Source organism: Ptychodera flava, unplaced genomic scaffold, assembly GCF_041260155.1.
Source record: "Ptychodera flava strain L36383 unplaced genomic scaffold, AS_Pfla_20210202 Scaffold_162__1_contigs__length_58692_pilon, whole genome shotgun sequence".
Taxonomy (NCBI): Eukaryota; Metazoa; Hemichordata; class Enteropneusta; family Ptychoderidae; genus Ptychodera; species Ptychodera flava.
In genome coordinates this window covers 30,695-47,371 of record NW_027248344.1, presented here as the reverse complement: position 1 = coordinate 47,371, position 16,677 = coordinate 30,695, and the positions used below count along the sequence as shown (strand labels likewise).

The 16,677-nt window shown below is 36.4% G+C and overlaps 2 protein-coding genes across 2 annotated transcripts in view; both read left to right on the top strand.

The window, feature by feature from the left end:
- The first annotated feature begins 9,008 nt into the window (after positions 1–9,008).
- On the top strand, positions 9,009–12,608 carry LOC139126917 (cytochrome P450 27C1-like). Its single transcript, XM_070692834.1, has 6 exons — positions 9,009–9,201; positions 10,115–10,281; positions 10,680–10,758; positions 10,988–11,144; positions 11,504–11,547; positions 11,936–12,608. The coding sequence occupies exons 1-6, from the start codon at positions 9,073–9,075 to the stop codon at positions 12,053–12,055; spliced, it is 696 nt and encodes a 231-aa protein (XP_070548935.1). The 5' UTR covers positions 9,009–9,072; the 3' UTR covers positions 12,056–12,608.
- Positions 12,106–16,677, top strand: part of LOC139126916 (1,25-dihydroxyvitamin D(3) 24-hydroxylase, mitochondrial-like) — a 30,595-nt gene continuing 26,023 nt past the window's right edge. The window contains exon 1 of the mRNA XM_070692833.1: positions 12,106–12,228. The gene's annotated coding sequence lies outside the window, so the exon portion shown is untranslated. The remainder of the gene's footprint in view (positions 12,229–16,677) is intronic.

The window sequence follows — 16,677 nt, the reverse complement described above, 5'->3', positions numbered from 1 at the left end:
AACTCCAAAATTTTAACTTTGAAAAAATGTCAACATGAATCACTATTAGTCTTCAACTTGTTATCTTCCAAATATTCCCAACACTTTCTCTTTGAACACAGCAAAACCAACAAAGTTAGAAATTTTATATGTGATGAACCTAATGAGGTAATGAAAAAACTGTAACTTTGAAAAAAAAGTATCTGAAGTGCCATACTCTTCACTTGTTATCTTTCAATAATGTCCAAACAGGTTGTCTTTGAACACAGCAAAACCAATAGAGTTGGGAATGATAGAATCTCACACCCCCAAGGACCTTGGATCAGATTTTGTCTCACACGAGCCGCAGGCTCGTGTGAGACAAAATATCCCCAACTGGTGTGAGAAATCTGATCCCAGGTCCTTGGTGTGTGAGATTCTTTTCTCACATGACCACAAAATGCGTTAAATTCACATTGGACATGTACAACATTTTCCAAAATCGTGACAAGTCTATCATTTGCCACTGTACTTTGACCTGCTTACTTTGTAGTTCTGTCTGTGTGTTACTCGTCGTGCCATTGGATAACATTTTGCGCGTGGAACAAAACAGACTGTTTATCATCCAATCAGAGCTCGTGTAGTATTTACTGCAGAGTGTGGGACGGTTTCTGAGAGTGTGGGATCAATTTTTCCCACACTGTCGATCCCGCACTCCCAGCGGCCAGAAATGTGAGAATTTACCATGTGATGAACCTCTTGAGGTAACTCCCATAATTTTAACTTGGAAAACTGTTAATTTTTTTTTCTATCTTTTAATTTAACATGTCCAAACAGTGTGTATTTGAACACATCAAAACCAGCAGACATAGGAATTCATAATGTGATTATCTCATGTTGTAACTCCAAAATTATAATTTTTGGGGGGTAAAAATACATGAAGTACCATATTCTTCATATACTACATTTGTTGGCTTTGAAAAATGTCCACTGTTTGTATTTAAACACATCAAAAGCAACAGAATTCAGAATTTACCATGTGAAGAACCTCATGAGGTAATGCCATAATATTAATTCTTGACAAAATGTTTACAACAGGTACCATTCTTTTCAACTGTTATTTTTCAAAATTTCAAAATCCCACCACTTAGCCCTTGAACACAGCAAAACAACAGGGCTGGGAATTAATTACCAAGTGTTAGCCTCATTAGGTAACTCAATAATTTTAACTCTGAACTAAAATGTTTACATGAAGTACCATACTTTTTACTTGTCGTTTTTCTAAAATGTTACAAAAAGTTTGTCTTTGAAAACATCAAAACCAACTTATCTTTCATAATTTCAGAAGTTCAAATGGTTTGTCATTGAACACTGCAAAACCAACAGTGTTAGTAATTTACAACGTGATGAACCTCATGAGGTAATTCCAAAATTTTAACTGAAGCAGAAGAAGCCGCCATTGACAGCCATTTCATGTCACACATTAGAAAGAATAAAATAGTCACAAAGGCCGAAGCTGAAAAATGCTTAGCAAATAAAAAAATGTTTTGAGCAACAGAAACTTGAAATTGCTGAAATGGCACATGTTAAAAGCAGGGCAATAGCATATGAGAGGAGAGCAAAGAAACAGTTGTAGGAGATGTATAATGATAGCTGTTTTGCATTCAGATTGTTAGATTACCTTGACTCTGAGTTTCTGTGTGTACAATGTTTTTCAGAATAATGTAATTGTGAAGTTACCCCCTGACGTTCAACACATGGTAAATTCCTACTTGGTCTGTTGCGTTTGGTGTGTTCGAAGACAAACTGGATATTTTTGAGATATAAAAAGTGAAGTTATGGTACCACATTTTTTTCAAAATTAGACCTTTTTGAGTTTCCTCATGAGGATTCTTTTTGGCCATATCAAGAACCCAACAAAATTTGGAATTTGACATGCGATGACTCTCATAAGGTAACTCCAAAAGTGTAACTTTGAAAAAAAGGATATGAAATACCATATTCTTCACTTCTTTTCTTTCAAAAATATGCAAACAGGTTGTCTTTGAACACTTCAAGACAAATAGTGTTAGGAATTTACCATGTGATGAATATCTTACAGCAACTCCAAAATTTAATTTTGAAAAAATGTCAACATGAATCACTATTAGTCTTCAACTTGTTATCTTCCAAATATTCCCAACACTTTCTCTTTGAACACAGCAAAACCAACAAAGTTAGAAATTTTATATGTGATGAACCTAATGAGGTAATGACAAAACTGTAACTTTGAAAAAAAAAGTATGTGAAGTGCCCTACTCTTCACTTGTTATCTTTCAATAATGTCCAAACAGGTTGTCTTTAAACACAGCAAAACCAATAGAGTTGAGATTTACCATGTGGTGAACCTCTTGAGGTAACTCAATAATTTTTATTTGGAAAAATATGTTAATTTTTCACTTGCTATCTTTTAAACATGCCCAAACAGTTTGACTTTGAACATATCAAAACCAACAGGAGATAGGAATTCATAATGTGATTATCTCATGGTGTAACTCAAAAATTATTATTTTTCGGGTAAAAATACATGAAGTACCAATTCTTCGTATACTACATTTGTTAGCTTTCAAAAATGTCCACAGTTTGTCTTTAAACACATCAAAAGAGTTCATAATTTACCATGTGATTAACCTCATGAGGTAACGCCATAATATTAATTCTTGACAAAATGTTTACAGCAGATACCATACACTTCACCTGTTATTTTTCCAAATTTCAAAATCCCACCACTTTGTCTTTGAACACAGCAAAACAACTGAGTTAGGAATTTACCATGTGATAACCTTATTAGGTAACTCAATAATTTTAACTCTGAACTAAAATGTTTACATGAAGTACCATACTTTTCACTCGTTTTTTTTTAAATGTTGTAAAAGTTTGTCGTTGAAAACATCAAAACCAACTTATCTTTTCAAATTTCAGAAGTTCAAATGATTTGTCATTGAACACTGCAAAACCAACAGTATTAGTAATTTACAACGTGTTGAACCTCATGAGGTTATTCCAAAATTTTAACTTTGACAAGAAAATGTTTACCAGCGGCACTATAGTCTTCACTTGTTATCTTCCAAAAAATTGTCTTTGAACACATCAAAACCAATAGAGTTAGGAATTTACCATCTGATATACCTCATGAGGTAACTCCAAAATCCTAAGTTTGAAAAACAAAATATGTGAATACCATCTTCTTCATATTCTACATTTATTATCTTTCAAACTGTCTGAACAGTTCTTCTTCCACAAAGCAAAACCAACAGAGTTAGGAATTAACCATGTGATGAACAAAATTAGGTAACTCCAAAATTTGAATTCTGATTAAATGTTTAAATTAAGTACTGTACTCTTCAATTTTTTCGCTCAAAATTGTTCAAACGCTTTGTCTTTTAACACAGCAAAACCAACGTTTTCAGGAATTTAGCATGTGATGAACCCTCATGTGGTAACTCGCAATTGATAACATAGACAAAAAATATATGATGTACCATACTCTTCACTTTTTTTTTCAAATAGGTTGTCTTTCACATGTAAAACAGTTTTGAGAGTTACATTTAGCCTTATCGAATTCTTGTTCCTTCATTTTTATGTATTAGAGTTCATGGAGTTGATGAAGATTTTATAGCTTACTTTTGCTTTACCAATGTGAGCTTATTGTATAGGCTGAAGTTGGCATCAGTATGTATGTATGTCATGTCTGTCCACTCAAATAATTTGAGAACCGTAGTACCTATAGACTTGATATTTGGAGTGTGAATGCAAGATGTGTAAATGCCCGGATGATATTTTCGTTTTGGTGATTTCTTCAAAAATATGCAAATTAGATTTTAAAAATGCCATTTTTGGTAAAAAAAGATTCTTCTCTGTTATCGCAAGTCTGACTCATTTGAAACTTGGTATTGAGGTCCCTAGGGGTTACATCAGTCAGACTTGTTCAAATATTGTGATTAAATTGCATAATTGTATTTTTTGGGCAATGTTTCCCATTTTTGTTAAAAAAATCTTCTTACTGAAACCATAATTCCAATTTATTTCAAACTTGGTATGGAGGTTTCTTCGGGTGATCTTAAGTCGGAATTGATGATATTGTGATGAAATTTGCATATTTGTAGTTTTGGGGCAATTTTTCCCATGTTGGTAAAAAAAAATCATCTCCTCTGAAACTGCACTCTAATTGGTTTTAAGCTTTGTATGTAGGTTCGTAGGGGTAACCTCTGTCATATTTGTTTGAAGTGTGATGAAATTTGCATAATTGTATGTTTGGGCAACTTTCCAATTTGTGGTTTTAAAAGTCTTCTTTGAAACCACTGGTCCAATTCATTTTGAAACTTAGTATGGAGGTTCCTAGGGGTGTCATCATTTCAATTGTCCTATATATCACAAAGGGTCTATATTGGTCCCAAGGCCGCTTGTCCACTTAAGTATGTACACTGATAGTTGATAACACCTTCCAATGTGACGTGCCTCCCACGCCCAGTGCCAAGGATAAAAGATATTAAGCTTCTAGGCCAGATGTCATCTTTATCTTATTATAGATATTTATGAATAGTTCAAATCAAATAGTGAACGTTCATCAGTACCCACACTTTGATATGTCTGCAAGAACTTTTCAGGATACAAAAGCTAGGTTGCTGGTTTATATCACTCTCAAATGTACCAATTCAAAACATGTGAGCACAGTGTCCCTGACACTATTTTTTTAGTCCCCGCGGACTAAGTCCGGCTGGGACTTATAGATTGGGTCCCGTCCATGTGTGCGTCCGTCCGTCATCAACAGTTTCTCAGACACTGCTTAACCAATTTTGTTCAAACTTGGCACAAAGGCATAGCACTATGACCTACAGATGCACATTGATTTATTTTGCGATACAATCCAATATGGCCACCAGACGGCCATTTTATTAGAATTTTTTCATGTACAAAGCCATAACTCACACATGTTTCAACGGATTTTATTCAAAGTTGGTACAAGGACATTAACCAATGTCATAGATATGCACATCAATTTGTTTTGTGATACGATCCAATATGGCTGCCAGGCGGCCATTTTATTTACGATTTTCCATGTCCTGAACTAAACTAGACATGTATCAAGCAAATTTATTCAAAGTAGGTACAAGGACATTGACTTATAGTATACATATGTACTTCGATATAAATATGTACTTTGATTTGTTTCTCGATATGGTCCGATATGGCCACATGGTGGCAATTTTGTTATGGTTTTTTTCATGTCGAGAGCCATGACTTTGGCAAGTCTCAACTGATTTTATTCAAAGTTTCTACCTGGACATTGACTTATGTCATACATATACGTGTTGATTTTTTAAACAGTAAGATCAAATATCGCTGCGTGGCGGTGGTTACGATTTTCTCATGTAGTGAGCCATAACTCAGACATATTTCCACCAGTATCATTCAAAGTTGGTACAAGGACATTGACATATTTCATACATGCTCGTCAATTTGTTTCACATCATGTAGCAGTATCATGTCAATTATTGAAGTTTCATAATTAGGCTGATATGTCAAGAAATACTGCATTAAAGTTCATGAAACTTTGTACAGATGTTAAGGTCACATTGCTTTAACAGTGAAAAAGACATTTATCAGTGTCATTTTAATTAGTTTGTAATTGCATATGTAATGAACTTTCCTAATTAGAGTGATATATCCACAGATACAACCTCAAATTAGATGAAACTTGATACAGATGTTGATCTCATAGTGTTGTAAATACTGCATTAAACTTTTATGAAATATGGTACCGGTGATAATCTATTAGTGTTAGAATAGTATGAAAAAATGTTTTGCAACATCCTGTCAACTAATTCCCGGTTGACTCATTTAATGACCTTTGGATAGTGGTCTTCATTGGTTTTATGTTTTTTCATTACCATGGAACTCATTCTTGGCCATTGAGTGCCATCTGTATCAAAGTATTTTTATCACAGGACCTGTAATCAAAGTACCCATTAACAAGTGGGGACTGTGTCATCAACGATGACTTGTTCCAAAACAGAAAAATTACGGCTGTGAAAATTTCTTTCTTCGTCGGCAATTTGCAGTAAAAATATATGATTAATAGTTATTCATGTTTATACCAGTATATCCTGTTATTGTTTTTCAAGTACAGCCAAAAGAAAAGTTTGTTTCTCATCCTCATTCATGTCAATATAGATCTGCCAAGTGAACCTTTTATTTCTTCATCTCAAGAGGAAAATTTAAGTGAAAAAAAGCTGTACAGATATCTCACTGTTATATTAAGCTGTCAAAATTATGCATTAGTGCACAAAAAATCAAACACAGAACTGTTGCTGTGCAACAAAATCCCCTCAGGCATCACTGCTGTGCATATATTTCTGCATTCATTCCTATGTTGTTTTCATGCCTTTTGTACGTTCTTGTTGGTTGAAAAATAAAAAAAAGTTAGAAACTATGTTGCTGCATCATTTTTGCTCACGTGTTCACACGTGAGCATATGGTTTAGCTATGTCTGTCTGTGTGTATACATGATATCTCAAGAACGGCTGAAAAGATTTCAACCAAACTTGGTACACATGTTCAGAACCAAAATGGCTAAAACTTAAAAGGTTTTGATGGGCGTGGTTTTCATGTTAATGAAGCTATCACAGTTTTAATTTTTCTGATACGTGGTTGTGTATGGGAAGCATGATGACTATAGTGTTATACAGCATGATTTACTGCACCAATCACCTTGAAACTTACCATGCCAGCTATTATCTGAATAGCAATATAGCTCAAGAAGCATCATGCCAAATAAATTCTTATTGAGAAGTGAGACATTGGGCAGTATCATGTTAATAACAAGCTAATTTGCATATTTAATCAATTTAACAAATTAGCACTGTAAATCAGGAACTTGTACTCTAAACTCCACGAAACTTGCTGGTGCTATTGTTTGTGTACATTTCATAGTTTATAATTAACCTCAAGCTAATTTTCATATTTAATGGGATTATGTAATTAGCACTCAAAATCAAAACCTCTGAACTCCATGAAGTTTGTTAGAGATATTATTTGTGTAAATATTAAACTGTAGCTAGAGACTTTGTTACAGGTTTTTATCAACTACAAGCTAATTTGCATATTAAATGGGTTAAGCAATTACCACTTAAAACCAAGAACCTTTACTCCGAACTCCATTTAACTTGTTTGAGATATTATTTGTGTACTTATTAAACTGTATCAATAGACTTTTCACAGTTTTAATCAAAACCCTTGCTTCTGACGCCATGAACTTCCTGTCGATATTGTTTGTGTACATAGTTAACTATATGAGAGACCTTTCACATTGCAAATCAAGAAAACGCCAGAATATTGTTTGTACCTATCTAAAACTGTATGAAGAGACTCTCCAAAGTTTCCTATCAACAAATTTGATATTTTGTATTTGTGATCAAACGTGAGCATTTTCAGTTCATATCTGGTTGAAAGATGTCAAGGATGAAACACCTTTTTTTCTGCCAAAGATAACATATCAACTGATATCAAAAATAAGACCAACAAATCATTCATCATGTGTGTAGTTGGTTGCTGTCTAAGGTTGAAGTTACATTTTATTCTTAATCTGGTATGTTCTTGTTAAAACACACAACAAGATCTTACTTTGTACTATAAATACCATGAGTGTATAAATGGCCCCACCTTTCCTCTTACAGATACACACACATGGTCTTACTGTGTACTATAAATACCATGAGTGTATAAATGGCCCCACCTTTCCTCTTACAGATACACACACATGGTCTTACTGTGTACTATAAATACCATGAGTGTATAAATGGCCCCACCTTTCCTCTTACAGATACACACACATGGTCTTACTGTGTACTATAAATACCATGAGTGTATAAATGGCCCCACCTTTCCTCTTCCAATACACCATATGGTCTTACTGCGTACTATAAATACCATGAGTGTATAAATGTCCCCACTTTTCCTCTTAAATTCGTTGCATATCACATTCAATTTTGAAATTATAAACTTTTCCTTTTTGTCAACCAATATACCATCATCTCCAGCTTATGATATATATATTTCATAACATCTTAGATACAGTAGAGCATTCAATGCATATGAAGACTTTTGAGTGAGACACGGACTGTTAGCACAAAAGTTAGTGAGGCAAGGATTCTCAGAAAGTAGATTGGTGAAATTGGTGATGTACATTGACTAGTCATTGCTGCAGTGCTTTCTTTTCATCTACGTCCCTATGTTCACTCTTCTGACTATATACACTGCATGAAAACGCAATAATACAGATAAATTCACATTGATGAGTTGACTGTATTATTGAATAATACACGTGAATTCACATGAATCCACGTGAATACAGGCTTGCTGAATACAAGCAATGGATTAATAACTGTATTCACCTGTATATGCACTCTTCAGCTAAAATACAGGCAATAATCCATGCAAATACAGTAAGTATTATTGGCTTTTCATGCAGTGATAGAGAAAGGCGGTACTAAGAGACTCCAGGAAAATGATAAAGTAAGAGAGTGGATGACCACCAATCAAGTTCCTAAATATTTTGCCAAGGAAATAGCAACAACAATGGAAGTTGATGTGGTTCTTGTCAAATTTGACATATGCAGAAAAATAAACTCTCAAAGGCCTTACTATGTACTATATTGTAAAATGGCCACACTTTTACTGCTTATGGGGTGCATATAAATCACACCCATCGGATCCATAATTCAGGTCAGCCCAGGATGGCTTCATAAGTCTACACTGCTACAGAAATGTCATTTATGCTTATTTCTAAAAACTTTTATGATTTATGTGTAGTCTGACTGGAATACTTTAGAATTATTTTGTTTTTGTGGTTCTAACACTAAAGCAACATAGGGGTCCATAAGTGTCATTATAACTGGCGTCTCACAAGTCATAGTACACGTGTATGTGTGTGTGTGTGTGTGTGTGTGTGTGTGTGTGTGTGTGTTGGTGTGTGTGTACGTACACATACAAAGCGGGCGAGTGGTAATTTTCTTCGTTTCATATCTTCACAGCGAAGGAGCTGATCGACGAGAAAATGATGACGTCACTAAGAGAATGGCTGCTGCAGAGGACATAGGTATAGAAGGGGCCGATCTTGTCACGTACATGATTACGAAGGGAACACTTAGCGTCGATGAAATTTATGCCAATGCGACGGAGTTGCTGGCTGCAACTGTCGATACGGTGAGGTTAATATATATATATTTTCCAGTATTTTTAATTAAGTCTGTCAGAGCAAGCTAAAATTGAAAATGCAACGAAAAAACGTTTCTCAACCCTCTCATGTATACAGCATCGGAACTAAAACCTTAAAGGCGGAGCCTCCCTTTAAAAGGCCGCCAAGGTATGGCGGCGTTCACTGTGTAAGTGACACCAAACAGGCAACAAGCGGGCTCACGCTCCAGAAAATGCCACTTTTAGTTTTCCCCGGTCGTAATAATGCAGACAGACTGCCAAGCGGTCAGCGCGAAGTTGCTGCCGATCGAACTCTGTGTTATATTCAAAGTCTAGCGCGACTGGAAGACAATTTTGTAGGAAATTAAGCGTTTTTGGTGAGGAATCAATGACCGTTGGCAAGTTGAACCGACCGTCAATCAAAAGCTTGCATAAACTCTGTTTGCAGGATTAGCAAAATGTGACAAAAGGTTGCGATCAGTTTGTGTATTTAATGTTATAGAAATCAAACATTGTACTGGCCAAGTGTTTGACTGGGAGGAGAACTCCACTAATGCGAGAACCAGGGATATCTCAGTAATTTCTTCAGTTGCGCTTATTGTACCCTCAGGCTGTTAATTTTATCCTACGAACGTTGAATGTGGCATAAGAGAATCCCAGACACAGCTAGGAAAAGTAGAGGCAAAGGATATAGTCAGGGCCTTTAAAAATTGCTGCCAAGTTCTGTGATTTTTTGAAATTTCACAGTTATCGGGAATCGGTGTTTGCAGTCTGTATTTGAAGTTTTCTTTGAGAAATGGTAATAAAGTCCGGAAATCGGCTAAGTCGCAACGATAAGTAGAAATAGTCTCGGGGGGGGGGGTGAAATGTCGCTTTCCTGAAGCTGATGCACGTGATCAAAAACTCGTATTCTTGGTTGCAGACAGCGAACACTATGCTGTGGACTTTGTACTGCTTCGCCAAGCACCCACGAGTCCAGGATGCCCTGTACGAGGAAACTGAGCGGGTCGTACCGAGAGGAGAGACGCCAACACCCGAACATGTCAATCAAATGCCTTACTTGAAAGCAATTGTCAGGGAGTCTATGAGGTAGTAATTAGTCTTCAATCCTAATTTTCTTGTGAATGATTTCAAGCTCAGGCCAGATATACGTAGCAGCCATGATAATCTATGACGTCATCATTTCGCTTGATATAACATGAAATAAAGTGTGTACGTTGCGAAATTCGAACGAGTTTGTTTTAAATTTACTATCAACTGGTTGTATCTGCCGAAATACATTACTTTTGCATTAGGGACATAAAACACTATCAATATGCCGAAAAAGTAAAGAAAAATATAACAGTATTACCGTCATACTGAAATGGCTTTTAGGATAACATGATCATTTGGAAAAAGCTCGTATTGTACTTCCCTAAGCCAAGTAATCGTTCTCATAAATTGGTCGGTTACGTTTGTTAATAAACGGCTTACTTTACCTGATCTAGATTATACCCTCCAATCGCCAATTTGGCTAGGATACTGGACAAAGATATTTCAGTCGGCGGTTACCAGATACCAGCCGGGGTAAGTAGCCGTAAGCGTTACTCTGATCGCAGTTTTTGATGTTTCTACCAAAATGTTGCGCTCTGTATCGACCCGATCATGGCAAGTAATAAAGTATCACTTTCTATACGGTGTGTTAAAATGAATAGCCTTGGCCTGGACATCGTGATTCACAGGTATCTGGTGTATTCACAGGCCAGACAAATGTAGGGCATACCCGACAAATACAGTTTCTCAATTATTTTGACAGACAGCCATAGTTGGGCAGATGTGGCTGATGAGTCGAGATCCAAAATGTTTCTCGGATCCGCTAGAATTCCGACCAGAGAGATGGATTCGAGTTGAAAAAGAACACTTCTACGGATTCAAGTCCTTACCGTTTGGCTACGGACCGCGGATGTGCATTGGTGAGTTTTTTCTTTCGATATTTAGGTACATGTATATGCATATGTTTGTTTGTCTGACTGTCTGACTGTCTGTCGGTCTGCTTGTGTGTATAATGTATGTATGTATGTATGTATGTATGTATGTATGTATGTATGTATGTATGTATGTATGTATGTATGTATGTATGTATGTATGTATGTATGTATGTATGTATGTATGTATGTATGTATGTATGTATGTATATGTGTGTGTATGTATGTACATATATTATATGCGTGTGTGTGTTTGTGTTTTTGTATTGAATGTTTGGCTATTAATGTCATCTAGAATAACGTATCACTCCCTAACTAAGAAGACGATTTTTCTATTGTTTTCACAGGGAAGAGGCTTGCTGAGCTAGAAATATACCTGACATTGGCAAGGGTTAGTTTTACGTCAATTAATTGTCTTTAATTGAAGTATTGGCACTGCCTGTGTCTTATATATTTTTTGTTACATGGAAGTGGACTAAAACCTTTACTTATATGCAGGAAAAAAATCAATGAAATATTTGCTCAGATTTTCCTACACATTGCTAGTCCCCCTTTAATATCACTGGAGCCTAATCTTGTTTATGTTAACCTTTGTGTTTGCTTAGATAGACACCCCTGGCTGTGTGAAACTAGTGACCTTTCTAAGATCACGTAAATTTCAAAAAAGTGTTCAGTCAGGTAGTATATTCTTTAGTGTTTGCCTGGGTCTGCAATTTTACGACTATACATGTTTGACAGACACTTCTAAATTGTTAGGGTTATTTTTTACTGTTTTGCAGCTGTGCCAAAACTTTATTCTGACATCTACGACCGATGTGAAAGTCAAAATGACGACCTTGGCCCTGCCGGACAGACCTCTGAACTTGAAATTCATTGATAGAAGATCCAGAGAAACCTGACGGACTCCTCTGGCTGGGATAGAAGGAAAGTGTAGCAATCGATGGCAGACTGTGGCGATGCAACCCTTTCCCTCGCCCTCCTAACAACTTCGTCGGGAAAAGTGCCTAAACATAAACAACAGTCTCTGAACGTCCAAACTATTACAAATAGCAGAGACAGTACAGCCATCAAAGTAATGAATATTCAATATTTTCTAAAGTTGTAATTCATGTTATAATACGAAAAGTCGTACAAAAGTGCAAATGTAAGAGAGAGAAGTAAGCAAACATTTGAAGAACCTGAATTAAAAGTATGTAGGAAGATTTATTCATGGACACGGGAGGTTGGAAGGCTATGAATTAACGGACGTTGTGTTTGCTTTGGTAAAGAGTTATTGTGAATAGTTTCGTGCTGATATGTGCTCTTGCGACATCTTCTTTTCATTTGAAATGGTTAAAATTGATAAACCCAGTACCGTTATCTACGTCAGATGTATAACATACCGTCTCCATAGGAATCTACTTCATGCTTCAACACGTATTTTGCAAATATTAAAGAATATCTTTCTTCTTATTGTTACTCATGTTCATTAGCTTTAAGCCGTGCAATAAAGTACACTCAGTGACGGTATGCCACGAGATTTTGACCAGATAATGTCATGTATGCACGAGCATGTTTGCTCCAGCCGAGAACTCGCGCTGGTACCAGCCGTGGTATATCGCCAATATACCACGGTTCTTCTCACGTCTTAACCAATCATATCGCCGTATCTGCGCCGTCAGTATACTGGTATAATATAATATATAATACCATGCGTAAGCGTTAACAATTTGAGAATTCTCCCAGTGGGCCTTTAGAAGGCTCGTGGTAGACTGTTGATACTCATATTACCATGCCCTGTCCATTGCGTTTTAATTGGTAGAGCTGAACCACGTGACTGCCCACAAATACACAGTAATGGTTTGTTTTCATGCCCTTAAATATGAATAATATCGTAAACATAGTAACTTTACTGAAAATTTTGATTTGTACAAAGATCATAATCAATGGACACCCTTTGGATACATCACCATGGTCGCTACTATACACGGTACATGCTGATTAGTCTGGTCTGAGATGAGCCTGAATCCAGGGTGCCTGATGTATTGATATGGGAGACATGGTGTGTTGTTCATGGTATCGGGCTCACTATCAGAGGATGGTGAGATCGAGACTCTAGATCGGTGTTGTACCCTTGAGCAAGGCACTTTCCTCCTCAGTGCTCTACTGGGTAACTGGTATAGTGGGTACCTCATCCTGAAATTGGGCGTACGCCTGTGGAATGATGGATTTAGTGAAATAAAACAAATATGTGTTTGCAATGTCAAACTCTGTTATGGAAAACCAAAGAGCAACATTGAGCGACAGTTTGAAAGGAAGTTCATTGTTTCTTCTTAGGAGGCAAAGTCAAGAAGATGACGCGAACCAGGATCACGGAGCCTGGAAAGCAGTGAATAATGATGACACGTTCCTCTGAAATCAATGCGCGTCGTTGCTAGGGAATGAGACGGTTACTTTTCGTATTAGTTGAGTTTACTAACGCCAACGCAATGGAAACTAGTATGGCAGTCTTTCACACGGGTCAGCATTTTATATAACTTTGAACTTTTATCTGCACCAATGACGAACTCTTGATTTTATAGTTAAGGGCCAATGATTCCCCTAGATGGATGGAAGAAGAGGAGGGAGTTGATTTTTTTCTGTTCATGCCGTCTTTCCCAAAATGAGATGACTGCCATTTACATATTTCAAGTATGGACTTTGTATTACTTATGTCAGATGTTTAATAGTGTACGTTGATCTCCAATGGCTGGATCGCATTTAAGGCAACATTACCACTCAAGGTGGTGAGGTTTACACTGCTGCCAGATGTGGTGATTAGTCAATGTTTTGATGGCAAAGTAGATGAGAAAGATACCAATCGATAATTCATATCATGAACCAATTATTATTGTGTATAAAACTAACAGATACTGCATAGAAAGCCATGATGCATAGGTAGGCAGGTACCAATGGCATATGTTAAAGGAACAAGAGTCTGATTTTCACACTGTTACAAATAGCAGAGACAGTATATCCATCCAAGTATAAATATTTTAATTTTCTAAAATTGTAATATATGTTATAATACGGAAAGTCGTAAAAAAGTGCAAATAAGCAAACATTGAAAGAACCTGAAAAAAGGGTATGCAGGAAGATTTATTCATGGTCAGGGGAGATTGGAAAGCTATAAATTAACGGACGTTGTGTTTGCTTTTGTACAGTGTAATTGTGAATAGTTTGGTGCTGATATGTGGTAATGTGCTGTCTACTTTTCATTTGAAGTGATTAAAATTTGATAAACCCTGTACCGTTATCTACTTCAGATCTATAACATACCGTCACCTTTGGAATGTACTTTTCTACGCCAACATGTATATTTTGCAGATATCAGCGAGTATCTTTCTTTTTATTGTTACACATGTTCCCGGGCTTTAGGCCATGCGTGCTGTAGTATATAACACTATGCGTGCGCGTTAACACTTTGAGACACCTTCATGGGTCAATCAGAGCCTCATGCTAGAGTATTAATACTCGATACACGGCTGGTTTTCAAGTCAGTGAGTGTAATCGTACGACAGATGTTCACCAATATATGCAAATACGAGTTAACATAACATTAATTTGGATTAATTTAATCTTCTGGATGTACGGTATGTACTACATCTGAACTTAATTGGGTTTTTAAATTTGGCTCAGTTTCAGCAAACCGCATTTTTAAAAATAGTCTCTTGTACAAACATCACATTATCTTGAAATCTAGCACGTTGACACGACATTTTTATATAATTTTCAAAATAATTACTCATTCGAAGTCTTTTGTGAGTTTCAAGAAAATGACAATAAATAATATAAAGATGTTTTCTTGCATTTCTATATGAGACAGTAACTGACTGGTTTTGCACTATCCATAGGTAGCAACCCATCCCGTAAACATGCAAGTCTCATTTCTAAACCGCGCCCTGACAAATATATATATATATATATATATATAATATATATATATATCTATATATATATATATATATATATATATATTACATATACTATATATTATATATATATATATATATATATATATATATATATGTATATATATATATACATATATATTGCAGATATCAGCGAATATCTTTCTTTTATTGTTACACATGTTCCGGGCTTTAGGCCATGCGGGCTGTAGTATATAACACTATGCGTGCGCGTTAACACTTTGAGACACCTTCATGGTCAATCAGAGCCTCATGCTAGAGTATTAATACTCGATACACGGCTGCAAATATATATATATATATATATATATATATATATATATATATATATATATATATATATATATATATATATATATATATACTTATAAGATACTAATGACACTATCGAAACAGTAGTATACATTCTGAGAGATGTCGTGGCTTTTAAAGATATCACAAGTTTACGACCTTGGCGGGCCCGCTGCTGGTTCGATTCCGATCGAGAATTTACGGATTTTTCGTGTGATGAAGGAAACTTATCGTTGTTCGTCGAATGACTTGATGCTTGTGCCTTCTATGTCGCTTTCCCGAAGATAATACGTCACTTAGTTTATTCAGTGGAACTTACGTTGAGGTGTAGCTTTCAGGTGTATCGCCAGCCTGTTTGCCAGGTACGACGTCAATATTGAGCCCGACGACTTTACTGGAGCCGCGATGTTACCGAGCAAAACGATCGACAGCGTACCCATTCGATTCTTGGGAATAGCTTACAGGTAAAGGTGGAGGAAAAACGTTCCGGTTGATGGCGTAAAACAGGGTAATATGGATTTCTTATCTGTGCTGGTCTACTTCACACAGGTGGCGATCCAGGCCAATTCATGTGATAATATTCATTATCACATGAACTAGCCCGTAACTTTTTTTCTGCACTATACATACGTCGTTCATCATCATAAGTGTACGTCCCACGGAATTTTTCTCTGTTTGACGTCATGGTATACTGGTGTTTTCGCGGAGCCGCAAAACTTCTCGCTTTCGGCTTGAACTTGTACGGCTCCGCGAAAAACACTCGTATGCGATGACGTCAAACAGAGAAAAATACCATGGGATTATATATAGGCTTAATATATGTTAATGTTCCATGTGGCATGTCGTTTTTGCCTTTGTTCTCTCTATCATACGATACAGATAGAATAACAACACAATCAAGTAACCTGCAATTGACCCTTGACGAACGCAAACGTTGTCTAAAAAAGTAGGTCACCTGGTCGGGTGAGAGGAGGATGTGACTGGCTTTCAAATATGGCGGCCTTCGGCAACACAATTTCCATTGTCACCTGACAAAACTGCAGCCTGAAGCTTCACAGCATCGTCATCGTCAGATTCCGCCCAACGACCACGTCTCAGACGAATGACGACAACAGTCGCATCAGAAAGAATATAAAACCCTTCCATGATATACCGGGACCTAAGAGCAGTATCGTCTCACTGGTAATCTCTTACATTGCGGCAGTTGCAACCGGTGAACTGCATAAACCATGGCGAATGTTGGAAAAGCTCCGATAAATTTCCTTAATCACACAAAAATT

What these genes read in the sequence shown, in the direction of transcription:
- LOC139126917 (XM_070692834.1), top strand. Translation starts at nt 9,073, where the DNA reads ATGGCTGCTGCAGAGGACATAGGTATAGAAGGGGCCGATCTTGTCACG. An exon ending in GTTACCAGATACCAGCCGGG is followed by an intron (nt 10,759 to 10,987) that starts GTAAGTAGCCGT and finishes TTATTTTGACAG; the next exon opens with ACAGCCATAGTTGGGCAGAT. An exon ending in TATACCTGACATTGGCAAGG is followed by an intron (nt 11,548 to 11,935) that starts GTTAGTTTTACG and finishes ACTGTTTTGCAG; the next exon opens with CTGTGCCAAAACTTTATTCT.